This window comes from Drosophila ananassae, chromosome 2L, assembly GCF_017639315.1.
Source record: "Drosophila ananassae strain 14024-0371.13 chromosome 2L, ASM1763931v2, whole genome shotgun sequence".
Taxonomy (NCBI): Eukaryota; Metazoa; Arthropoda; class Insecta; order Diptera; family Drosophilidae; genus Drosophila; species Drosophila ananassae.
In genome coordinates, this window is record NC_057927.1 from 2,199,151 (window position 1) to 2,224,004 (window position 24,854).

Below are 24,854 nucleotides of genomic sequence, written 5' to 3' on the forward strand. Positions count from 1 at the left end.
CTCTAAAATCCTAAATCCTAATGAAGGAGCTAGCAAAGTTCACCCCAACACGATAGTCTTAAGACCGATGAGTTTTGGCAACAAACGACAAATGAATTTCGCAGTAGCGCGATCCAATCCAATCGAATCCAATCCAGGAACATGATTAATCCCAATCACAGTAAACAAATGAATCTTAAAAGAACAAATGTAGGGCAACCATAGAATCGGCTAGAGGCCGTCAGTGGAAAATTAAACAGCAAATCAAATGTCTACAAATGTGAAGAGATTAGTAGCATAATTTTACAAAAATAGTTGAAATAATTGTTGTCATTCAGAAAGGAAAGAAACCATTGATTGAGATACCAAAAAAAGCAAGAGAAAACAAAATAATTGTGTAAAACCCCCCAGAATAATGATGTTTGTGAAATGTTTATAAATAAATGAAACAAAATGAAACGAGAGAATACACAAAAATTGCATTTAATGAAAGTTTATTTCTCGATTTTTAAATAGGTAATTTTAATTCTAAAGGTAAGTTTTGGTAATATTATTCATGCAAGTGCAAACTCTGTTAAATCATGTAGTTAACTCCTATGTGTAACTTGAAGGTAATGTGTTTTGTTGGCTATTCGATTAGTTTTTCCATTGGCACTTCGCATAAGATCATCGACAATAATGGCTCCTGCATTTAATTGCTTGTATTTGGAGTCAGTACGAGACTGGACATAATCCACCACATCTTGGGCACTAAGATTGCATCCTTGTTTCTTGACCACACATGCGGCAGCCTCATCCCCATAGATATTGCTCCACACTCCAAAAACACACACCTCTGCTACTTCTGGCATTTCAGAGATGATTGTTTCGATATCATTCGGATAGTACATAATGTTCTGGTACTTTAGCATATCCTTTTTTCGTTCCATTATGTACAAAAAGCCATCAGTGTCCACGTAGCCCAGGTCTCCGGAGTGGAACCACCGCTTGAGGTCACGCATATCGCGGGTCTCCTGTTGGTTTCCAAAGTATCCCATCCAGTACTGGCCATTGCTGATGCACACCTCTCCCAACTCCTCGGGACCCAAGGACTCGCCCTTGTCGTTGATTATCTTCATCCTTAGGCCATTCACCAACCTACCAACCGAATTGGGCTTCTGATCGAAATGCAAGTTGATTGTGGCGACGGCGCCCAGCTCTGTAAAGCCATAGGCGAACTGTAAGCAGTCCACGCTCAGGCGACTCCTTATTCTGTTCTGTACTTCAAGAGATGCTCGAGATCCTCCATACATATAGCACCGTAGACTGGACAAATCACAAGTCTCAAACTCCGGGGTGTTGACCATTAGAGCCAATGCGGACGGTGGTTGTATGATCCATGTGACCTTGTAATCCTTAATAATTTGCATGGCAAATACGGGATCAAAGGCATTATCGGCAATAATACGAGTTGTGCTATATACACCTGAAGTGATAGTGGTCAAAAGACCAGTAATCCAGTCAAGAGTGTTGTGGGAGTATTGAATATCAGAGGTCGTCAGATGGCTGGTGGTTAAATTAAAACGATAACTTAAGAGAAGATTTTTTTTCTTTAATGTTTAACTTACTTGTTAGCAGCCAAAATTTGACGACTATTGGAGATCGTCACAGCCTTGGGAATGCCAGTGGTGCCCGAGGAACACAGAATGGCCAAAGTTTGATCATTTCCATGTTCCAGTTCGGCGGGCTGAAAGTTATCCTCGATTGGCGTGGCCAGAACTTCATCGATCGTTATAGAGTCCGAAGGGTGATTGCGCATGGTAATGATTTTTACATTTAATTGAGAGGTGGCCTCTCGTACCTTCTCGAATTCATCACCATCACAGAAAATCAGCTTTGGTTTGGTAATGTTGTATAGCTTTTCGATAGTGTTCCGGTCATAGGTAATATTTAGAGAATGGAAAGCAATTCCATTGAAAAAACAAGCATAGGCCACGGCGGGTAAATTGGTAGTATTCCTGCCAATAATTCCAACCACATCAGTTTGTTGGAGGCCCTCAGATCTTATGTAACTTGCGACATGCATTATATTCTCAAACAGCTCTTGCCTGGTCAGTATTGTATTTTCCGTTGCCGAAATCTATAAGAACCCTTTTTAAATTTTCTGTTTGGCTTACTTTTCTTGTATTATACCTGAGCAATTAGCTTGGGATGTCTCTGCATTTCGTTGAAGATAATTTCTCCAATTGATAAATGGCGATCGAAGTAATGCACAACTTGGTCACTGCTCCAGATCTTAAGATCTGAATTGTAGTAGTTCACTGGAGAGTATGGCATCTTTACGCGGATAAGATTCAGTGTTAACTGTTGGCCATTATATGCAGAAATCTCTCTTTTATAGATCTGGCAAAACATTTACTGCTGCCAGATTAAGATAGCATCTGTTGGTTAGTAAAACGTAGATCGCTGTAAACGGCACGAGATATCCCTTATCTAGTAAAATATTCTCTGTGGGTTATCTTTACATTACTCTAAGCATGAGTTTGATATTTAAACAAATTGGAAAATTTCACCAAGATTATTTACATGTTTACCAGAATTTGTTGGTATGGTTTTATTTCGCGACAACAATGTCATGAGACTTCTTAGCCAGAAGCTTATCTATGAGCTTAAGGTATGAGAGACAACCTGGAAGAGCGAAGTTTACATAGGCCCCGTCGGTTTTTTGCGTGGTAATGTTTTAGCTGATCTTCTGAAATGACGTTAATAGCCAACATTAGACTGCAATTCTTGAGTTATTATTGTGAAACTAATTTTTTTTATTATCATCATTTTTTATTTTGTAGATAACATTGTAAAAATAATAATAATAAAAAATAATAATAAAAAATAATAAAATAATAAATTAAATCTTCTCAAATTATTTTATAAAGTCATTATATAAAATTTTTAATTTTAATACTTTTGAATATGTATAAGAGTTTGGGTTTTAATTTATAATTTCGTTTATAGCATGTATGAAATCATATAAAAAAACCTCTTGACGAGGTAAAGTACCGGTGACGAACCTGCATGCGAAACCCAAAATATCTGATATCAATTTCAGTGACGATAATATGCTATATAGGTGTACAAAATTGCATATAAAAATATTCTTGTTCGGCACGTGACTGATTTTTTTTTTGTTTTTCTTGCACGTGCCGAACAAGAATATTTTTCTTATGCAATTTTGTACACCTATATAGCATATTATCGTCACTGAAATTGATATCAGATATTTTGGGTTTCGCATGCAGGTTCGTCACCGGTACTTTACCTCGTCAAGAGGTTTTTTTATATGATATCAGTTGTTTTTTTGTATATATTGATCTTCAATTATTTAAAACAGAACGCATAATATATAGAATATATGTATATGGAAGTAACCTCTTGACAGGCGATTCACACAGTTAGCAATACTTTAATTGTAAGGATAAACATCAAAACTCTTTTTTTTTTAACTCTAAAGATTTTGACATTCAAGAAGGTGGAATAATTAAAAACCTTTCCATAGACGTAAAGAATTTTTCGATAGCTTCAGTGGCTCTGAAGTTATACGTATTTTTATTTTTTACAAAGGTTTTGGAATTTGGTTAGTTTAAAAATTTTAATTAAAAATTTGCCCAAAAATTTATTTAAAATCCAAAATTGTTTCGTAGTTGTGGGAAACCAAATTATTTTAACAAATTAACAGATGAGAGGCCTATCCTTATGAGAGTTCCACTATATAATAAATTATAAAAAAAAACAAGAAAGGAAAGCTAACTTCGGGCGGAGCCGAAGTTGATATACCCTTGCAGTTAAGCAGAAGCTTATATTATTATTATATATATCGGATCCTATATAGTTGTCCGATCCTTATGAGAATTTCACCATCAACAAAATTTCTAATAAAAATATTGGAAACAGCCCCAAGCATCTTTAAAAATAGAAAGGTTGTGCCATTTCCGATCGTTCAGTTATATGACAGGTATAGGATATAGTTGGCCGATTCTTATGAAACATAGGATTAAATTGCCCAAAACGGATTGCCCATTCTAGCTTCAAAAACAACAAAGTTAAGCCAAGTATCCTAATAAAATTTTGCAAATCGGATAAGATTGCCCAAAATGCAATATGTACTAAGTCCCATCCTTCTAACTTATAAAAAAAAAACAAAGTTTTGGCATATCCGATCAATCATATAATAAACATGTATTATATCTAAAATAAATGCGCAAAGATAAAAAATTAAAAAAAAACTGGAAATTACGTTTTTCTAGTTAAACCAATTGTTGATTGTAACAATTTATTTTGGGTGTGCGATATAAAATAATAAATATTAGAAAAGTATTGGCGGTGTTGGTTTGCCAGGTTTTTTTTTATAGCTTTTAATCCATGATTTGGCCCAAAACGGTGGTGGCTGCATTTATTTATATGCATTATATGCTCAGTGGGGGCATATGCATATAAAGCGTTCTACTCATAAAATTTTGCATTCTTCTCATTAAGACATGAGACACTGAAACACAAAGCAGAATTACATCAAAATTTGTCATCAAGCAACAAAGTTCGAGATTAGCCGAGTGGAGAGCGTTGTGGTTTCTAACACGGGAGGGCCTGAGTTCTAATCCTAGTTGAGTTAATGTTTATGTTTTACTTTTTAAGCCCTTTTTTATTTGGATTTTATTTTTGAAATATTTGAAAATATCTTATGTACAAAATTTCATAAGGATGGGTCGACTATATAGCTGTCATAGAACGATCGGAATTGACATAAGTTTGGTGTTTTTTAAGTTAGAAAGATGGGACTTGGTACAGATTCCATGGGCAAAATAATCTTATTGGCCAAATTTCATAGGGATCGGCCAACTATATCCAATAGCCGCCATATAACTGAACGATCGGAAATGGCACAACTACAAGGGTATATCAACTTCGGCTTCGCCCGAAGTTAGCTTTCCTTTCTTGTTTTTCTTTGGGACCTCACGATTGGTACCTCAACCGACCCGTCCGACATTTCTTTCAGAAGCTATTCAAGAAATTAGATTTTTACAGCTTTTTCAAAAAGTTGTAGAACAATAATTGCTCATATGACAATAACAAAAATCTCAAATTTATTCAGGATTGCCAAGAAAAACATGCAGACAAACAGACACATTGGCTTCATTTTGAAAAAACTGTAAAAATCGAATTTCTTGAATAACTTCTGAAAGAAATGTCGGACCGGGTTGGTTGAAGTACCAATCTTCTGAGTCTTCTCATTAAGACATGAGACACTGAAACACAAAGTAGAATTACATCAAAAGTTGCCATCAAGCAAGAAAGTTCGAGGTTAGCCGAGCGGAGAGCGTCGTGGTTCCTAACACGGAGGGCCTGGGTTCGAGTCCAAGTTGAGTCGATGTTTACGTTTTACTTTTTAAGCCCTTTTTTATTTGGATTTTATTTTTAAATAAATACACTAAAATCTGAAAAGATATACTCCATATTATTTAGGGTATTGACCAAATATATGCAGACTCCAAAAAGCAAAGGTGCCAATCAAATACACACACATGTAGGAGGCTGCACAAAATTGGTAGCTTTTTTCTTTGGTACCTCAAGATTGGGTACCTCAACCGACCCGATCCGACATTTCTTTCAGAAGTTATTCAAGGAATTCGATTTTTACAGCTTTTTCAAAAAGTTGTAGAACAATAATTGCTCATATTATAATAACAAACATCTTCAATTTTTTCAGGATTGCCAAGAAAAAATAGAGCAAACAGACAACCAGACAAATAGACATACTGGCTTCATTTTGAAAAAGCTGTAAAAATCGAATTTTTTCGGGTCGGTTGAAGTACCAATCTTGTGAGTCTTCTCATTAAGACATGAGACACTGAAACACAAAGTAGAATTACATCAAAAGTTGCCATTAAGCAACAAAGTTCGAGGATAGCTGAGTGGAGAGCGTCGTGGTTCCTAACACGGAGGGCCTGGGTTCGAGTCCAACTTGAGTCAATGTTTACGTTTTACTTTTTTAAGCCCTTTTTTATTTGGATTTTATTTTTAAATAAATAAACTAAAATCTGAAAAGATATACTCCATATTTTTTAGGGTATAGAACAAATATATGCAGACTCCAAAAAGCAAAGTTGCCAATCAAATACACACACATGTATAAGTAAATGCAAGCTTCACAGGAGGCTGTACAAAATGGGTAGCTGCACTTACAGGACTATATCTTGAGTTAACGGATTTTGCCAGATATGAGCGATATGTCAAAAGTTGCGTCATCTCAAAAGCTATCTATACGTGCAAAAAAAAAAAAGGGTCAGTCGACTAAATTTTGAAAAATAATTTTTTTTCTTAAAAAAAAAGTTTATTTTCAGTGTAATTTTTTTTGTGTACTATATAGACGTTTGGTCTCAAAGAAAGTGAAATTGATATTTAAAAAACCATTTCAACGGTGCAAAGCTCTTTTTAATATCTTTCTTAATTATAAAGTTATGAATTTTTTCATTAACAAGGTTTTTTTAATTTTTTGACGTAAGCTTAAGGTATTTCAAAAAGTTGTAGAACAATAGTTGCTCATATGATAGCAACAAACATTTTCCATATTTTTTCAGGATTTTTAAGGAAAAAATAGTGCAAACAGACAAACCGACAAACCGACGCAAACTGGCTTCATTTTGAAGAAGAAGAAAAAATCGGATTTTTCGAATAACTTCTGAATAAAATGTCGGATCGGGTCAATTGAGGTACCAATCGACGCGTATTTAGCTCTAGAATGCGAATATATAAAAATATTCTATCTGGGGACTAAATTGTGTCCACCAGCCCCACTTTAGTGATAAAAAATTTTTTTACTTTCACCCTAATTTCTCCGAAACCAAATAACTTTTGGAATATGTTTCAACAAATATTATCTAATTGGAACAATACCTTTCGATTGGTATATCATTCAATTAGATCGGTTGCCTACAGAAAATTTTTAATTCTTCGGCTATATATAGAGTTTCCTCGCGCACGCCTAGGCATGCAGGTCGTCACCTCGTGGACTTCCGTCCACAGTGATAAAAGCGGCTGCTTCGCAATACGCCCGCCACGTAAAGTAAAAATAGGGCGCCACTGCATATCCTAAATATTTACATACAAATTTATACGTGTAGAATCTTTGTGTGTAGAAAATAATTAAATTTTGGTACAAAAGAAAACATTCTTATGATGTTTAATGTTCTAATAATGTTTTTGGTTAAATCTGTTGACCAAGAGTTTAAATATTTTTTTGCAAATTTTCCGGGGGATCCCCTTCAAAATGTAAAAAATGAATGGAAGGAGAGTATGGCCCCCAGCGATGTTTAAATCTTGGCCAATTTCCAACCGATTCTTGATAGGAATACCTTAAACGATTTATAGATTGATTCTCCATCAATCTACATTAAAATCTGTGAACAACATTTTTTTAGAATTTTCATCAAATATTCTGGACGATCCCCTTTAAAGATGGGGAGAATGCATGAAACGCCTATATGATCCCCAGCGATTGCTATATCTTGGCCAAATTCCCTCGGATTCTTGAGCAGAATACTTTAAACGATTGGTAGATCGATTTTTCATCATTCTGCATAAAAATCTCAGAACAAAATATTTTTTAAGTTTTTATCAAAATTTCTTTGGGATCCCTTGTGGAAAATGTATGGAAGGAGAGTATGGCCCCCAGCGATGGTTATATCTTGGCCAATTTCCAGGGATGATCCCTTACAAAATGTATAAAATTGATGAAGGGAATTTATTTTTATAGCAGATAAATTTATGGTTGCTATGGAGCTTCACATTTCGACCGTCACGTAATGTAGAAAAAGAGCGCCACTGGACCCTTGTCTGACGCTTACATATATTGGAAAACTTTTTTTATGTTTATGTATCTTTTTTATGTAGTTGGAATTTTCCTTTGCACGCAGTATCCTATCCTATAGCTGCAATATAACTGATTGATCGGGATTGCCATAATTTTGGTGTTTTTAAAGGTGATTGGGTTTTTTTTCAACATTTTCAGCTACTTAACTGCAAGGGTATATCAAGTTTGGCTCAGCCCGAAGTTTGCTTCACTTTCTTGTTTACTAGTTTAGTCAACAAATTTTTTATGTAATAAGCAGCATAAATGAACATATACGAATGTGCAAGGTAAAAATAATAAATAGAATTATGAAAAGATTTACTATACAAATTGCCGTTTTCCATTGCACAACTTGATAGTTATCTGATCCGTGAAACGTTATTTCAACTAGATATCGTGCAAAGCAAACGCTTTGGCAATCAATAGGTGGAATTAAATATCCGGACACTTTAACTGTTAAATTGCCGACTAATTTGGCCAATTTCTCGGACCTTTAAATAGGAGATTCCGACTGCTATTGAGCCGCAGTTGCGAATCGCGCGTGCATCAAAATGTTGGACCTCATCGGGAATTTTGCAACCCACTACGACAAGGATCAAAAGATTTGGAGTGGCTCCAGCCAGCAGAGCCTGTACAACGACGATTTGACAGCAGGCCAGATCATCTTCCGCCAGTTGCAGCGCCAGCCCCAAAGGATATTCCAGATATCTCACACGGATAATACCCGTCTGACCCGATCCCAGATGCTGCACAATGCCGCCAAGGTGGGCTGCTATTTACGGGATCAGAGTTTTCAAAAGGAAACGGATATCGTCGGCCTGATGGCCCGCAACTCCACCAATGTAGGAGCACTGGCCTATGGTTGTCTCTTCAACGGCACCCCCTTCCACGCCGTCAATCCCAATCTGGAGCGGAAAACGATTGACAGCCTGTACAAAATTACCAAGCCCCGTATCCTTTGCTGTGACGTAGCGGACTATGAAAAAATCAAAGACACAGCAACCAGTCTGGGTGCTCTAGTCCTCATTGTCAATGGAAAGATTAATGGCGTAATGAGTGTTGGCGATCTCCTCCAGAAACCTCTGCCCAAGGACTATGAGCCAGCTCAGTTCCACCGCGGCATCGACCGCACCATGGCCATTCTCTGCTCCTCGGGAACAACGGGCACTCCCAAGGCGGTGACCCTCTCCAATAGCCGCAAATTGTTCGAGACCCACAGGTAAATTAATTATAAGTTTTATGTAATATTAGTTTAACCTGCTGACTAACTAAACTGACTAAGAAAACTTGACTCTTCTTATTACTTATTAAAGCTACCTGGGCCCTGATGACGTTCAATACGCTTCGAGCACCCTTGATTGGTTGACAGGACTCATTACCCTGGTCACTGCTGGTGTCTATGGAACGATTCGTCTGATATCAAGCCAGATGTTCAGCACTGGCCATTTTTTGGAGCTGTGCGAACAGCACGAAGTCAGTTGGACTGTTATGGCCAACTCCCACGTGGCTATGCTGGCGAATTGTCCGCAAACTCGTGCTCAGAAACTGCGAAGTCTGAAGCACTTGATCTTCGCTGGGGGTCACTGCTTAGTGGCTACCTTGAAAAAGATGCAGTCCTTCCTGCATGGTCCTGGAATTCTGAGAAATGCCTACGGTCTTACCGAGGTGGGAGCATTGGTCTCCTACAATTTCGAGACTCAGCTGAAGCCAACGTCGGTTGGTCGACTGATGGAGAACATTCGAGTCAGAATAGTGGACGCATCAGGCAAACTGCAAGGACCCAAGGAGGTGGGGGAGGTCCAGTGCCACAATGGCCAGCTCTGGAGGGGATACTTTGGGAATCCCCAAGCCACCACTGAGATGCGGGACTCGGCTGGATGGTATCATACCGGCGATATTGGATACTTTGACGAGGATAACTTTCTGCACATTGTGGAGCGCCAAAAGGACATGCTGAAGTATCTAGGCATGATGTATTATCCGCACGAAGTGGAGGAGGTTATTGCTCAGATGCCCGACGTGGCCGAAGTCTGTGTCTTTGGGATCTTCAGGGAGACGGAGGGAGATGCTGCCGCTGCTTCCGTGGTCCTTCGGTCGGGAAGCAATCTAAAACCCAGCCAAGTGGAGGACTATGTCCGTCAGAACGTGTCCGTGGAATTCAAGCATCTCCATGGCGGAGCACAGATTGTGCCTCAGTTGGCGAAAAGTGCCAACGGAAAAGTAAACCGGCATGCAGTAAAAGCTGCTTACTTAAAACAATCACATTAGTAACAAATGAATTAGTAAAATTGTTTGAATAAATAAATATTTATTTTGTTTCCAGTTGAAGCCACCTTTTCCTTTACTACAAGCTTTGTTCACTCACTCAACATTTTCAAGAAAAAGGGGAACAAGTTTTTTTTTACATAAATATTATAATAAAAGATAAGAAATAGGTAATAAAAAATGCATTTCGCACTTAGTAATTGCCCTAAATAAATTGCTTTTTAAACAAATCTAACTAGATGATAAGATAAATGTCATTTAATGAAAACAAAAACTGGTTCAAGGTCCTCGGCAAAAATAGTTTATAATTAGTTCCCTAAAGTAAAATTTATTTTTTAGTCTGGATAAGTGCATAAAAATCCCACATTGAGCTGGTTTATGACATAACCCCCTGTAGCTAATCAAAGCTATTAACTTTTAAATGTGGACAAATACGTATCTCTTTCTTGGAGAGGCAGTAACTCTCATTTTCTACGAGATCAATCGATAATTCTATGTTTACTTTTTTCAATCTGCTCCCAGCACGCGATTTCTATACAAATAATATAATAATTCTCAATTCAGAATACGCTGAATCACGCTCACCCCCCGCCAATTACACGACCAGTAGTGTCGGCAAGTGTTTTGTTATGGAGATTGCTGCATTGAGCTCCCCGGTTCCTCTCAAGTGTGAATGCAATCGCGTGTAATCAGCGCTACCTAGTCGTATACCCCGAAAGTTATCTAAATAGTTACGACCTATAAAAGCGGAGCTGCATTCGCTTTTCGCAGCCAGATGAAAATTGAAACTGCAAGGAAAACAACGATAGTCAGAATGCCTTTTCAACCAGCGATTTCCTACGATTCCGATCTCAAAGTCTGGAGCGGCGATCAAGTAACTCACTACTTTGATCCGCACTTGTCCATCGGAGACATCATTTTCCATGAGATGCGAAGGCATCCCAAGCTCATTGCTCAGGTGGGTGTTAGGTGAATGTTATATTATAGGCTAAAATTTACCAAAATATCTATGAAATTCCAGATCTCGGCCACGGAAAACACAGTACTCACCAGAGGGGAACTGCATGCGAACTCCATGCGCGTTGCCAGCTATATGAGATCTCTGGGTCTCCTCCAATCCGATGTGGTTGGCATTATCGCCAGGAATACAACACACATTTTCGCCGTGACCTATGCCTGTTTCTTCAACGGAATCGCTTTTCATTCTCTCAACATTGCCTACGAACAGAACACCATTGAGAAATTATTTGACATAACCAAGCCAAAGCTCATTTTCTGCGATGGAGATGAATTCGAGAAAGTTCGAGCTGCCACCGCTCACCAGAATGTTAAAATCATCACCATGCGTAATCATCCATCTGGATCTATAACTATCGATCAGGTACTGGCCACCCCCATCGAGGATAACTTTCTGCCCTCCCAACTGGAACAGGGGAACGATCAGACCCTGGCCATTCTCTGCTCCTCGGGCACCACTGGAATACCAAAGGCTGTTACCATAACCAATAGTCGACAGATTTTAGCGGCCAGCTTGTGAGTAGTTAACTATTAATTAATTTTTTAAGTTCTAAAGTGAAAATTAAAAATAATTTCTAGTCGCTTGACAACCGAGGACGTTCAGTTCACCCAAAGCACTTTGGACTGGATAACCGGACTTCTGACCACGGTCACCTCTGGGGTTTTCAGCACAAAACGCATTATAGCGGATAATGCTTTTGATGCTGCCTTTTTCATGCGACTCGTCGAGGAGTATAAGATCACCTGGACAATTCAGGCACCCGCTCACATGGCCATGATGGTGAACTGCGCCTCATTCGACACTTCCGATCTGTCGAGCATCCGTTATTATCTTTTTGGAGGATCGCGAGCATCGGTGGAAACTCAGCATCTGATCAGGAATCGTTTAAGTAGCAACTGCCTGCATTTCGCCTACGGGTTCACGGAGCTGGGTGCCATGGCATCTATGAATTTTCACTTCGATGATAAACCAAACTCGGTGGGTCGCCTGGTCAGCGGCATTAAGCTGAAGGTAGTTAGTGAGCAAGGCGAGTCCCTGGGTCCCGACGAGCTGGGGGAGATATGCATCCAAAACGGCCAATACTGGGCCGGGTACTACGGCAATCCAGCGGAAACCCACTTGATGCGGGACTCCCATCTATGGTTCCATAGCGGAGATCTCGGCTATGTCGACGACGATGGATTCCTCTATATAGTGGAGCGGAAAAAGGATATGTTAAAGTACCAGAACATTATGTACTATCCCAATGAGATTGAAAGTGTCATCTCCGAAATGCCGGACGTGGTGGAGGTCTGTGTATTCGGGGTTTGGGATCAGATCTATGGCGATGAAGCCGCCGCCGCTGTGGTCAAAAAACAAGGCAGTTCCCTGAAAGCCCAGGATGTGGTGGACTACGTGGCGGATCATACAAAGGCCAAGTATAAGCAGTTGAACGGAGGAGCCATCATCGTTGAGGACCTCAAACGCAGTCCCAATGGAAAAACTAATAGAATGGCTAATAAAGCGCATTTTTTAGAGGTCAAAAACTCTAGTTAATGTCAAAAATTTTTTACTTCGTTTAATATTTAATATTAGTTGAACAATTAAAATAACATATATGGATCTTACATTTCTATAATGCCAATACTGAAGTAATTTTATAAAGTCTTAGAAAGGGTATTGAACTAATCAGTTATTATTTTTTGTGTTTTTGGTATATCTCCAACCCCTTTAATTAATCTTATCTAGTTAGAATCGCTTATCTTTAAGCTTTTCAAGCTTCTAGCCGATATCAATGACGTAGTGAACCGCTTCGAAAATATGAAATGAATCGGTTAGACGATAAGAGCTCTCTTGGACTGCCAGTGGCCAAAGCTTTGGCGGAAAAAATCGCCAGTTGCTGAGGAACCGTAACTGGAACCGGACCCGGATTCACAGCCGGATAGAAACTCGAAACACGTTTGTTGAGACCCCGGCCAGCCCTTATCAGCCACCACAATGGAACGCCCGAGCACACAATTCGATAAATACACCAAAATTTGGAGTGGACCAAGGCCGGCGAATTTCTTCGATGCAGATTGTTCGATTGGCAAAATACTGTTCGCGTTTATGAGAAATCACCCATCTAGTTTATGTCAGGTTTGTAATGTTAGTCATTCTTTAACACAAAGTGATAATCCTTTCCAAAAATCTTTTGCAGATTTCCGATACAGAGGGCACGGCATTGACCAATGGCGAGGCCATCACCTTTGCCATTCGCATAGCCCAGCACTTGAAGGCTCTGGGCCTGAAACAGGACGATGTTGTGGGAATTGCTGGCACAAATACCACCTACCTAATGCCGGTGGTTTTGGGTTGCCTGCTAAACGGGACTCCCTTTCATGCAGTGAGTCCCTGGCATGATGAGGAGACCATGAAACATCTATTTTCGATCACTCGGCCAAGGATAATTTTCTGCGATGGCTTCGTCTACCAGAGATTGAGTATCATAGCCAGGATACTGAAAACGCATGTGTACACGCTCAAGGATCATCGACTGGGCATGCCCCGGGTAGAGGATCTGCTGGAACCGACAAAGGCTGAATTGTATTATGTGTAAGATATGGTTTTGTTACTTTTTTTATTTTTCATTAATTATTTGTCTTTATAATCCAGTCCCTCACCGCTTCTGTTGGGAGGCGATCAAACAGTCGCTATTCTAAGTACTTCCGGAACCACCGGATTACCAAAAGCAGTTTGCATTACTAATTCAGCTTGTCTTTTTGATTTTGGGTAAGTTCTATAAGATTTTTTTCTGAAATCGGTTATGTAGGAACTGTTGTTTATAAAATTCACATTAACGACTCTTGCTACTTTTGCTTTTCACGTTTTGCTTATCAGTTCCTTGTCAACACACCATAACAAATCCTATGTAGCTTTTTAATTTTTTACAAAAACAAATCAGAAATATGCTTTGTTAGTTTTTTATCAAAACAATGGGCAGTTTCAAGAATTTTTCTTATACTTTGTCAGAAATACATAAAGTCCAATCCCAATAATATTCGTAATTTGTTTCAATTTTATTTCATCTACAATTTAGATTAAAGTATCATAAAATTTATTAAGTGTCAAGAGTCATTATGGTATTATTTTCCAACAAAGTTCGTATACATGGTTACAATGCAAAAAACAAATAGTATTCATTGGAAAGCACTCAATATAAAATATTAAAATCTTGAATATCTTTCAGTTTTGTTACCGGACAGGATGTACTGCTGTCCTTCAGCACCATTGACTGGTCTGCCGGAATGTTCAACATGCTCTTCAGCTGCTGCCACGGTTCTACACGGATCATCACAGATCGTGCCTACACCCCGGAGTACATGCTCCAGCTGGTGGAGAAGTACAAGGTCACCTTGCTGACAGTGATTCCCCAGCAAGTGGCATCGCTCCTGAAGGCGCCCACCCTCAGCAAGCAGCGCCTGACCACCATCCGGTTCGTCAGCGTGGGTGGGGGCTCCTGCTACGTGGGCAATCTCCTTAAGCTGCAGGAATTCCTGGCCAACGGACAGATATCCTACGGCTATGCCCTGACCGAGTGTGGAGGTGTGGCTGCCAATATGGGCGTGTCTAAGCCCTCGTCGGTGGGTCGGATTGTCCCGGGAGTTCGGGTGAAAATCCTGGACGATGCCGGGCGAAGTCTGGGCCATGGAGAAACGGGGGAAATCCTGGTGCACAATGGCAAGCAGTGGAACGGGTACTACGGCAATCCTAATGAATCGAAGCGCATGCAGGACTACCAGGGCTGGTTCCACACCGGGGACATGGGCTACTTCGATGACGAGAACTTCCTGCACATTGTGGAGCGCAAGCGAGATCTCCTCCGCTTCCACGGTGCACAGTACTGTCCCCACGAACTGGAGCAGGTCATCGCCGAGCTGCCAGATGTGATCGAGGCCTGTGTATTTGGGCTCTGGAACGAAGTGGATGGCGATCCGGCGGCGGCTGCAGTTGTCAAAGTGCCAGGCAGTCGTCTCACCGAAATGGACATAGTGGAGTATGTGGCCAAACGGCTAGTAGTCACCCACAAACAGCTCCACTGTGGCGTCTTCTTCCTGACGGAGCTACCGAAAACAGGAAGCGGCAAGGTGCTGCGGCAACAGGCACGCGATCAGGCTCTAGGCAAAAAGTGGGCCGACTACGGCAACGGACACTAATCTTTTCGATAGACTTAATTCTGTTAGGCTTAGAGACAATTAGTTATTACCGGCGGGCGCATGACTCATCCATTGTGTGTTCAAGTGTCGCCGAAAAATAAAAATCAACAAATTGAATGGAAATAAAAACCCCAAAACATGGACAGACGAAATTGTGTTGTCGATTTGCCGGGGCCATTGCTTGATATCGTTGGCTTATCTCCTGATAATTGCATTCCAGGTGCGATAGGTGCGTACGTTGGGTGCTCATTGATCACCGGACCCAGGGGGTGGCGGGACAGTGTATGTGGCACATTGATAATCGGTACGCGGTACGCAACGAGCGGCAAGTGGCATTACTTTCAAGGTAACGCCACGGTTAGAGGTCAGTATGCCTTAGAAAATATTGTTAGCGATAAGAGGTACTAATGAACATCATGTGTAGAAAGAAAATGTACAAGATTTCAAATTTGATTTATACCTAATGAAAAAATTAAGTAAGAAATACAAAATCTTTTCATCATAATGATGATAAAATATGATAAAAATTATCTAATTAAAGCAATAAATTCGGCTCCATAGAGTATAGCCTCCTCGTGCATAATGGGGAATGCAGTTTGTCACCTCGTAGTCTATCGCCAGAGTGATAATGAAAACCACATTTGTTTGGCACACATTTAATTTTAATAGTCATTCAAGTAATATTCATATGACTAATGTCATTTAGATTCTTAAATTATGAAGATATTACACAATCACCAATAACAATACAATATTATTTAAATAATCAATTATAATATATTTTCATATATTATATATTATGGCAAATAGTTATACATACTTTTTAATGAATCATTATAATATGATATACAGAACATTTACCTAAATTACTCGGATTAGAGTAAGGGGTACACAGCCTTTGTGGCAATGCCGCACTGGTTTCCAGCATTCCGACGCATCTTGATGTACCCGTTTTCGCCCCAATGCTCCCCCCAGGAATTCTTGACCAGCCAGTAATCAATGCCCTTTTCTGTTCCATAACCAACCACTAAAGCAGCGTGTATTAAATTGGTATCACTGCAGAGAGGGTTGTCGTAAATGCCGGAATGGTACAAGTGAAATAATATACTGGAGGAATCTAGGGACACGGCGATGGGTCCGACGGTGGCCACCGCTATGGCCAGTTGGGTCTCGTTTCCGAATTCCAATTGTACAAACCCGGTGTCGCTTGCCCCAAAAGTGGCATTGTTTAAGCGGCATAGCTTTTGTGTAGCCTCGTAAGAATACGAACTCTCAGTGGCGATGCCTCCTTCCTTTTTAATGTCCAAAAAGGCGCGAGAAGCCAGTCCGCTTTTGCAACCATTGTTGGACACTGAGCAGTCCAACAGATTCTGCTCGGAGAGTGATACTAAATTTCCAGTATGGCGGAAATGCTGGCCCTCAAGTGCTCCTGCTGCGGCAAAGGCCCAACAACTGTCACAGTATTTTTGGTTCTTTACTGGAGTCACGGCTCCTAGACTGCGCCAGTCAATATTTTCTGGCAGAGTAAAGCCCATTGGCGGAATGAACGTAGAGCCTTTGATGCTGCAAATAAATTGAATAAGAATTATGCTTTTACCTTTGAAACTGAATAACACTATTACCTTCGACCGTTCTGATCGTTTCCGTTCCTCATTTCGTTAAACTCGTGATTCAGTAGGTCGGCATATTCGTTTATATCGATTCTAAAGCTCACTTCACCGTTCTCCCATTTGCGATTGTGCTGGGCAATGTATTGCCTATTTTCCTTAAAAATCTCGAAACGTACAGCATCCACCGTCTCGTCCTGGTATTTCTTCTCGTTAAACAGCTTGAAATAGCTCCAATCCAGAAATTCCTCGTCAAAGTATGTGGCCTGAGAAACAGCCAGCAGGACAAGACTAAAAATGACGACTACTTTAAACATTTTTTAAAAGGTTTTCAACTTTTTTTAGGGTAAGTTTTAGGTCCGCTTTCGAAGACTGTTCACATTTAAGTGACAGTAGGGGTGAATTATATTTATAAAGAAAGTTAAGTATTATGTTTTTGAATACAAATTTACATAAACAGTCATCCAAAATGGTTTTATTGTCACAAAATTACTGACTGATAGGGACAAAAGTATGAGTAGGATTCGCCACAATCCAAACAAATATAAAATACAAATTTATATATTATAAATTATTTCTCTTTACTCTATAATTTTTTAAACTAGCTAGAATAGCTCCAACTCCAAATAGAATACAAGTCACAACAATGTAGATGGATCAATGGAGATGCTAGGGGATTATCTGGGGAGCGGAACACAGCTGAAGTTTTCTAGCGGCCCTCGCAATGACATATGGAGTACTTAGAGCTCCGCATTCCAGTTGAGAAAACCCTTTGCTTAGAGGGCGCTCAGAATAACATTATTACTTGATTGACAGCAAAGCAAAGTTGCACTTTGTACGTGATCTTGTCAGCATTGCAACTGGATACTTTGCCCCATCCCGACCCGTTCGAATACAAAAATTGATTGACATGCCTCCCCGAGTGAGTCACAATCGATGCTTGGGTGCACTCCCGAAATAAACTGCAACAATTAAGAGCCACTTAGGGCTGGGGAATTAATTTGGCTGGGATCACTGATAATGATCTTACCAAGCGGATTGTCAGATCCAAGAGATCTTCCCTTCGTTGTTTTCAATGTCAAGTTCAAGAAATACGATCCTTGTCGCACATTTTCGGGGGCATTTGTGTTTACGATGCAGCCGACCGGCTTGAGCACTTAAAACCTGCTCAAATATGCAGGAAGTGCCAGGCGTGGCCAATTCCATTGGCCTCGGATGCCGGTGGGATGCAGTGGGGCAGCTTTTCAGAGACGCCTGGCGCCCATTCAATCCAATCCGATCCGATCCGATCTTGGAGACTTGGCAGCTGGCGATTCTAATTGTCATGCAAATACCAATTATCATTTGTCAGTAACGCCGCTAATAATAATATGCCCCGGTGTAATTAAATGCCTACGCTCTTTATGCGATTGCCTGAATGGTTTCTGATCACAGATCTGCGATCGCGAATCTGCGATCTAATCTCCGTGCTGATTAATTCATTAGCAACTGTCGACCAGTTTGTCAGTTACATGGCAATGACTGCTGCCCGCCGCCATTCCAGCGATTAATTGGCGTTATTAATCGTGTAGAAAATGTTGAGATTGTTTGTGCTAAGAACTAATTTATGTCCCCCACTGCATGGATTGAGGAATTGTTTAATTACTTTTACCATTTGCATATGTCAAAGCATAAGGTTCCCCTTCACCACTTGAAAGTGGACTCCATCCAGCTGTTGGTGCCCCCAAAAAAGGAATCCATACTCCTAACAAAAATCCTATTAAGTCATCTAATGCAGACTCAGATTATTGGAATTTATGTTGCATATATTGAATTGAGAGGCATCTTAGTTTAGTAAGTCTTTACCACTAGGTGACGGGGTCGATCTATAAGTACCCATTATATAGACAAGATATAGTATAATACAGTTTCTCTACTCCCTTTGACTGGCGGCAGATGTAAGCAATACAATCTATTAATATACTAAAATTAAGTTTTATATTGTAAAGATCATACCCTCTGCTACCCTTCTGATTACAAGGGCACAACAACTTTGACACATTGCCTTCGACATGGGGAGCTGGGAACAGAATTTATGGCGCTTAAATTGCAGTCATGCGCATGAGCGGCAACGGCTAACAAGATCAGTGCCACCCCCCCTTCACACGCCATTGATGCCCGCCTCTGGTAACCCCTTTGCTGCGGCTTAGAGCGGATGTTTGGTGTCAAAACACAAGCCGTCCGATGCCGATGCATTTTCCCTGGAATTCTATACCGGACCTGGTTGCCCGCGTTCCCGGTTGCTTGGATGCACGGACACCACCGGGTCCTTGCCCGTAATTTATGTAAGCGATGTGTTCGCCAGTGAAAACAAGGAGAACGACCGATCGATCGATGATCGTAAAAATAGTCCAAGAAAGCAGCCCCATGTTCTTGATGTTGCTTTTATCAATTTGTGTTAAGTTCGCTTCTAAGCACGAAGCAGGCATAGATCATAAAATGGCACCCCCAGGCATCCGACGGATCGGATCGGATCGTTTTGGTTTGGATCGGATGGGATCGGATTGGATCGGGGGGGAAATTTACATAATTACCGCTGGCGGTGCTTTGGTGAGAGCCGCCCGAACGTGTCAAAATGAAAAGTGTTGCATGATTAGCGAGTAAATTACGCCGCCGAGGCATAAATCTATCCCAAGTCTGAAGACTGCTGCCGCCGAAGATAATCAAATAAATGTGGCGATTAATAAAAGATGAAGATGCAACCGCTAAGGCCGGGGCTGTCGAAGATGGAAGCCAGAAGGGGGAAGTGGAACCGCAGAGAACTGATTGTAGGGGTCTAGGTCCGATCGAGACCCAGCTGGCCAGGATCGACTGGCGCCCCGAGCGTGCGAATTTTTCACCGCCCGTTGTGGGAGGTGTGAAGAACGGTCGCTGCAGTTCTGTATTTTCTTCTCCTTTTTTATTTTTTTTGTTTTGTGGGCCAGAGTCGTCTGGAGGAACTGGCAACATGTTGCCCACGGCTGGCGGCCCGACATGACACATTGTTGTTCGCGTAGCATGTAGTAACTTGGTCAACAAGCGATGATGTTGAGATGAGGCCGGTCGCGGATGATGATCGAGGTGATGACCAAGCCTGCAGCAAACGCAGATATGTGTAACCGGCTGTCTTCTGCACTGAAAGATATTAGGTTAATCCATATTATAGAAAATCTGGTTGTTTTCTTCAAGTAATTTTAGTAAAGTTATTGAATTAAATCGTACGATTTGAATTTTTTATCAATACTAAGCTTAGACTTTTTTCCAACATTAAATAGTTTATAATTAAAGACTATTTATTAGGAACTTTTTGAAATATTCTCTGTGCTATTCATATTGGAGATACGATAGATACGCTTCCTTAACACGTCTTTGGGATTGAGGAGCCAGAGGGGCCAAAAGTGCCTGTCGCTGGAGTTGTTAAGAGCAAAGTGTTGTTAGCCGGGCCCGGCTGCAGTTATGTGTTTTTCACTTGTTGGCCAGTTGTTGCGTTTTACCGGTGGTTTCGTATTACCGTTGTCCAGGCCGAGACCCGGTCAAGGTCTCTCCTTGGCTCTGCCAAGTGTCTCCGAGAACCCGGAGAGCGAAGATCGTAGGAATCAAGAACCCAGAATTCAGCATTCAGAATTCAAAACCCAGAACCAAGAACCGACTTTCATTGAGCAGTGGCGGCGACAACGGCGACGGGTTTGCATTGCATATTGCATTCCGATTCATCGAATCGAATCGAGTCGAGTGGAGTGGAGTAGTGCCTGCATTTCCTGTCGCATGCGCCACATAAATTAGTTTTCCATGTTCACTTGTCACTTGTATCGCCATTGGCCAGTTGAACCCGTTTGCCCAGGCCGTTGCGGGTGTCCATTCCACTTAGAATCCGCATCCGACCGATTGCCCTTATCAGTTGGCCAAGTGGTCGTCCTCTTCTTCGTCGTCTTCTCCAGCACGATTTGCAATCAATTTTGGCAAAGAACCACCTAATTGCTTTTGCTATTTATTTCTACGACCGCTGCACGCACCACACATTCGATTTCCTTATGCAGAGGTCATATCAGAAAAGGGAAACTTGCTTCTAACTAGCTCAAGTTTAAGCTCCAAATACCCATGAAATTATCACCACCAGCGTAGGCTAAACACTTTTACTCGCTTATCGCAATGGCCATAAATTTGGGGCTCTGTCAACGAATTCCTGAATTCTTCTTCCCGCATGAAAATTATGCAAATTAGGTAAGCGTTGATATATTGAGTGGAAAATAGTGGGTCCATTGGGACCATGGGTAGGCAGTCAGACTCGAATTGAGTTTTCTGCCGCCAGATATTCAAGCGTTTCCGTAGTGTAGCGGTTATCACGTGTGCTTCACACGCACAAGGTCCCCGGTTCGAACCCGGGCGGGAACATGACGATTCTTTTTTTGCCTCTGAAATACATTTATTTTGCACGCAATTCATTTTTATTGACCGGTGTATCAATGTCAACTGAGCTCACAAGCTTGTTTCATCGTCGATTCAAATGCAATTGCATTTTCTTACAGCCACCTATTAATATCGATTTAATGAACCTGGTTTTATGATCATTTAAGGTGTGTTGTATTTATAAACATGCCGACCCTCAGCACGCACTGAATTTCAACTGCTTAACGACTTGGCATCCAGGCATGACTCCAGGTCGAGGTATTTTTACGACTTTAATTTGTTTCAGCCCTTGCCAAGTGCCACCCAAGGTGAAAGGTTGTCTGGAAATAAGATGAAATCCTATTAAAGAAAGGGCTGTTATTGTTTAAATATGTGGCACCCCGAGGATTTTATATTATGCGATGACACACGGAGTATGGTTGTGTTGAACTTGACAAAGAAAGTGGAGGTATAAGAATATACGCACTGGAGATTATTACAGTTGGTGAACCCTCTACTATTTATTTATCATTATAGTTTGGAAAAAAATGCACGGTTTTTTAACTAATCAGTCTTTTGATGTATATATGTTTTAGCAGGACTACATGACTGCCTTTTGAACAACGGTAAAATGTAGGTTTCCGTAGTGTAGTGGTTATCACGTGTGCTTCACACGCACAAGGTCCCCGGTTCGAACCCGGGCGGAAACAATTTTCGAGTCTTTCCATTACTATTTTGTTTTTAATTATATCGTAAAATATTTTTAAATACTTAATAATTTTATTTATCGAACTAATTAGGCTTTTCATACAGATTTAAGCTTAATATTAAATTATAGAGCACTGGCTGCGGTGGTATATATATTTTTCAATAAACACATTTTTATGTTACTGTCTCTATAGTATCAACTTATTTCATATATATATATAATATTTTATGTTATATAGTTTTTGACTTACGCCATCAAAATAAGCTTTTGTTAAAAGCTCTCTAAGTTTTCAAGATTTTAAGGGCCAAACGTCGGGAGATACTCATATAACAACTACGACACTAGCTACCCAACAGGGGATGTAGCTCAGATGGTAGAGCGCTCGCTTAGCATGTGAGAGGTACGGGGATCGATACCCCGCATCTCCAAGTTGAAAATCTTTTTGCTTCCTTATTTTCTTGTCATAATCTTTTTTTTTTTTTTAACTTTTATTGGGGAGCACATTTGCATAAATAACTTACCCATAGCCTGGCACTTTGATGGACATGCTCTCCCATCGCCGGCGACATTTGCGTCCAATTATTTAGTAAATAGAATATCATGCCGGTTACAACTCCATTTCACACGCTTTTCCAAGCGACTGGCCGAACCGGCTTGTTATGCAATCAAGTTGTGACTTTGGCTCTTTAGCCCGTCTCCGTTTCCATTTCCCGGCAGTGCGCCCATTGCGGAAAGCGCCTGGGACGGGGTGGGGAATGGTCACCGCCCGGCGAACATCGCAGCTAATCCAATTAAGCGTATTCATCATATTCACGCAATGCAGGCCGTGAACTAGAAAAGCAACTAAGCCAGACTCAGGCAGAGGGTGGTTGGGTATGGGAGATCTGAGAACGGGTATCGCGAAGATTCTGACATTTCCGTCATGTCCGAATGATTGAAATCTGTTTAATTGAATTTAACTCTGGAATGCATTCCGTTTATTTTCACTTCACACCCAGCGCCGCATTGCGTTGTATGCTTTTTCTTTTCCAATTTTCCTTTTGCAGGATTTTCTTAAAATTTTTAACACTTACAGGGAATATTAAATGGATTTCCTGATAGTATTAAGTTAATTTTAAGTTTATTTTTTATCTTCCTGTTTTCAAAGTTGAAAAGACAACACCTCACAAGTATTCAATTGACAGCATTTGAAAATGTTCCTCAATTGTGTTTTTTCATTCCCATCCCAAATAAGATGGCTATAAATTTTTAATTATAATTACCCATACAAGTAAAACTGAATTACCAACAAGAGGGTGTTTAATAAAAAATCAATCTAATCTATATATTTTCCTGCACAATTGGCCATGGCGCTGCCTATGGCAATGGCATTGGGAAGGTGCACTTGATTGGACTGCAGGGTATGCCCATATTAATATCGATCACTGTGAATCACCCAGAGCTCCAGGGGGTTTATTCTCCATACGTCACGTAGACCTCAATCTAGTAGTTATAGCTGCAAGCTCCAAAAATCAAATGTCATGTGCATATATCAACTAAAATAAAAAAAATAAGCAATAAAACCAAATCAAATAAACAAGAATCGAAATCGATGAGAATCGAATATTGGAAAAAACGAAACTTGCATAAATATACGAAAAGTTTATAAAATTGTTCACAACTTAAAATTAATTCTTAATGATCGGTTTTGAAATGTTTCTGTTTCAATATTGGCCATACCCAGGTTCCATACCCAACTGGCATCGAAGAGGTGATCTAATTAAAAACCCTAGCTGGAAAATCCTCCAATAAAATGCAATCTTAGTTTCGGGGGCATACTCCAAATGGAAATTAAATATAGCGTCAATGACGGCAAAACCCCAAAGGTAAACAAAAGCAACTTTGTGCCAAAGCTCAACTTCATACACTTTTTTTTTGTTAATCAGCCGGCAATTTACGCTCACAGCCAACCAAATGGTTTGATAGCAGGTTGTATGTTTGTGGCGGCGGGAGGCGGCGGGCCCGGGTGTATTACAGGTGGGTGGCAGGGGAAGGAGAGGGCGTGGCAGCGGTATGACGATTGTGAACATTGGCGGAGGGCCTGATAAGACGGCGCACTGCCCGGAAATGCGCGTGCGACACAAGTCGGATGGTGCCGATGGCTACGTCACCATTATCGTTTATGCTTACGCCGGCATAACGATCGGAGCGGGATCGGGAGCGGGAGCCGGTCGCCGAGCGCGCTTCATTTAATGTTGGTTGCCAAGAGGGCTGCTCAGGTGTCTCCTCTTTTTATTTGCGCTTGGATTCGGGTGGGCGCGGGGTGCCCCTTTTTTTTATTATACTAAGTTTATTTGGTTTTTTTTTTGGCTGCTGTGGGGGCTGGACGGTCTGGCCTCGTGTTTCGCCTATCCATGCGAAAAATCAGCAGCGTCTGAATGAACGCTGGCGAATGTGGGAACATGAGGCCAGCCAGCGGACGGCGAGCAGCAATTTCGCCATTTCAAGGCCTACGTGACTTGTCTCACACAGGGAAATTGGAACGATTTGAACTGGGGAACTGGGGATAGCTGTTGTGGTTTCGGACTGTTCGGATCGGATCCCATTGGGCGAGGGAGTCTCATCAACGCCGTAATCCGAATGCACTTGGCTTAGCTTTAATTCTAATGCAACTTCAAACAGTCCAACTTCTATAGCTCGATAAGGCCACTGACTAGAGTAAAAAGTAAAAAACTTTTATTATATTTTTACCCATTTATAATTTTTTAAATAAGTATGCTATATTATCTAATATATTCTTCTGTAGTAGAATCTGGTACATACAGGTGTTCAACTAAAG

At 40.7% G+C, this 24,854-nt stretch overlaps 5 protein-coding genes and 3 non-coding genes across 9 annotated transcripts; 6 read left to right on the top strand and 2 right to left on the bottom strand.

The window, feature by feature from the left end:
- Window positions 1-439: 439 nt before the first annotated feature.
- Window positions 440-2,347, bottom strand: LOC6500144 (4-coumarate--CoA ligase CCL1). Its single transcript, XM_001953102.4, has 3 exons — window positions 2,152-2,347; window positions 1,587-2,098; window positions 440-1,524 (listed from the first exon to the last, which is right to left on the bottom strand). The coding sequence occupies exons 1-3, from the start codon at window positions 2,293-2,295 to the stop codon at window positions 567-569; spliced, it is 1,614 nt and encodes a 537-aa protein (XP_001953137.1). The 5' UTR covers window positions 2,296-2,347; the 3' UTR covers window positions 440-566.
- A 6,022-nt stretch (window positions 2,348-8,369) lies between these two features.
- Window positions 8,370-11,156, top strand: LOC6500399 (luciferin 4-monooxygenase). Its single transcript, XM_044714176.1, has 3 exons — window positions 8,370-9,077; window positions 9,172-10,125; window positions 10,182-11,156. The coding sequence occupies exons 1-3, from the start codon at window positions 8,410-8,412 to the stop codon at window positions 10,183-10,185; spliced, it is 1,626 nt and encodes a 541-aa protein (XP_044570111.1). The 5' UTR covers window positions 8,370-8,409; the 3' UTR covers window positions 10,186-11,156.
- Window positions 10,899-12,748, top strand: LOC6500400 (4-coumarate:CoA ligase 1). Its single transcript, XM_001953104.4, has 3 exons — window positions 10,899-11,081; window positions 11,145-11,656; window positions 11,720-12,748. The coding sequence occupies exons 1-3, from the start codon at window positions 10,899-10,901 to the stop codon at window positions 12,675-12,677; spliced, it is 1,653 nt and encodes a 550-aa protein (XP_001953139.2). The 3' UTR covers window positions 12,678-12,748.
- Window positions 12,749-12,839: 91 nt separating this feature from the next.
- LOC6500401 (4-coumarate-CoA ligase 1) lies at window positions 12,840-15,461 on the top strand. The gene is made up of 4 exons (XM_001953105.4): window positions 12,840-13,259; window positions 13,321-13,715; window positions 13,776-13,892; window positions 14,350-15,461. Exons 1-4 carry the CDS (start codon window positions 13,119-13,121, stop codon window positions 15,314-15,316), a joined length of 1,620 nt encoding a protein of 539 aa, XP_001953140.1. The 5' UTR covers window positions 12,840-13,118; the 3' UTR covers window positions 15,317-15,461.
- Window positions 15,462-16,125: 664 nt separating this feature from the next.
- Window positions 16,126-24,752, bottom strand: LOC6500143 (cathepsin L). 2 transcript variants are annotated; one of them, XM_044714177.1, is made up of 4 exons: window positions 22,558-24,752; window positions 16,939-17,214; window positions 16,425-16,879; window positions 16,213-16,372 (listed from the first exon to the last, which is right to left on the bottom strand). In XM_044714177.1, exons 1-4 carry the CDS (start codon window positions 22,581-22,583, stop codon window positions 16,359-16,361), a joined length of 771 nt encoding a protein of 256 aa, XP_044570112.1. In that variant the 5' UTR covers window positions 22,584-24,752; the 3' UTR covers window positions 16,213-16,358. The 2 variants fall into 2 exon arrangements, with proteins under 2 accessions (XP_001953141.2, XP_044570112.1); XM_001953106.4 differs by having other exon boundaries at window positions 16,126-16,879.
- On the top strand, window positions 21,261-21,333 carry Trnav-cac. Its single transcript has one exon. It is a non-coding gene; the product is annotated as a tRNA-Val (tRNA).
- Trnav-cac lies at window positions 21,965-22,037 on the top strand. The gene has a single exon. It is a non-coding gene; the product is annotated as a tRNA-Val (tRNA).
- Trnaa-agc lies at window positions 22,392-22,464 on the top strand. Its single transcript has one exon. It is a non-coding gene; the product is annotated as a tRNA-Ala (tRNA).
- Window positions 24,753-24,854: the final 102 nt, after the last annotated feature.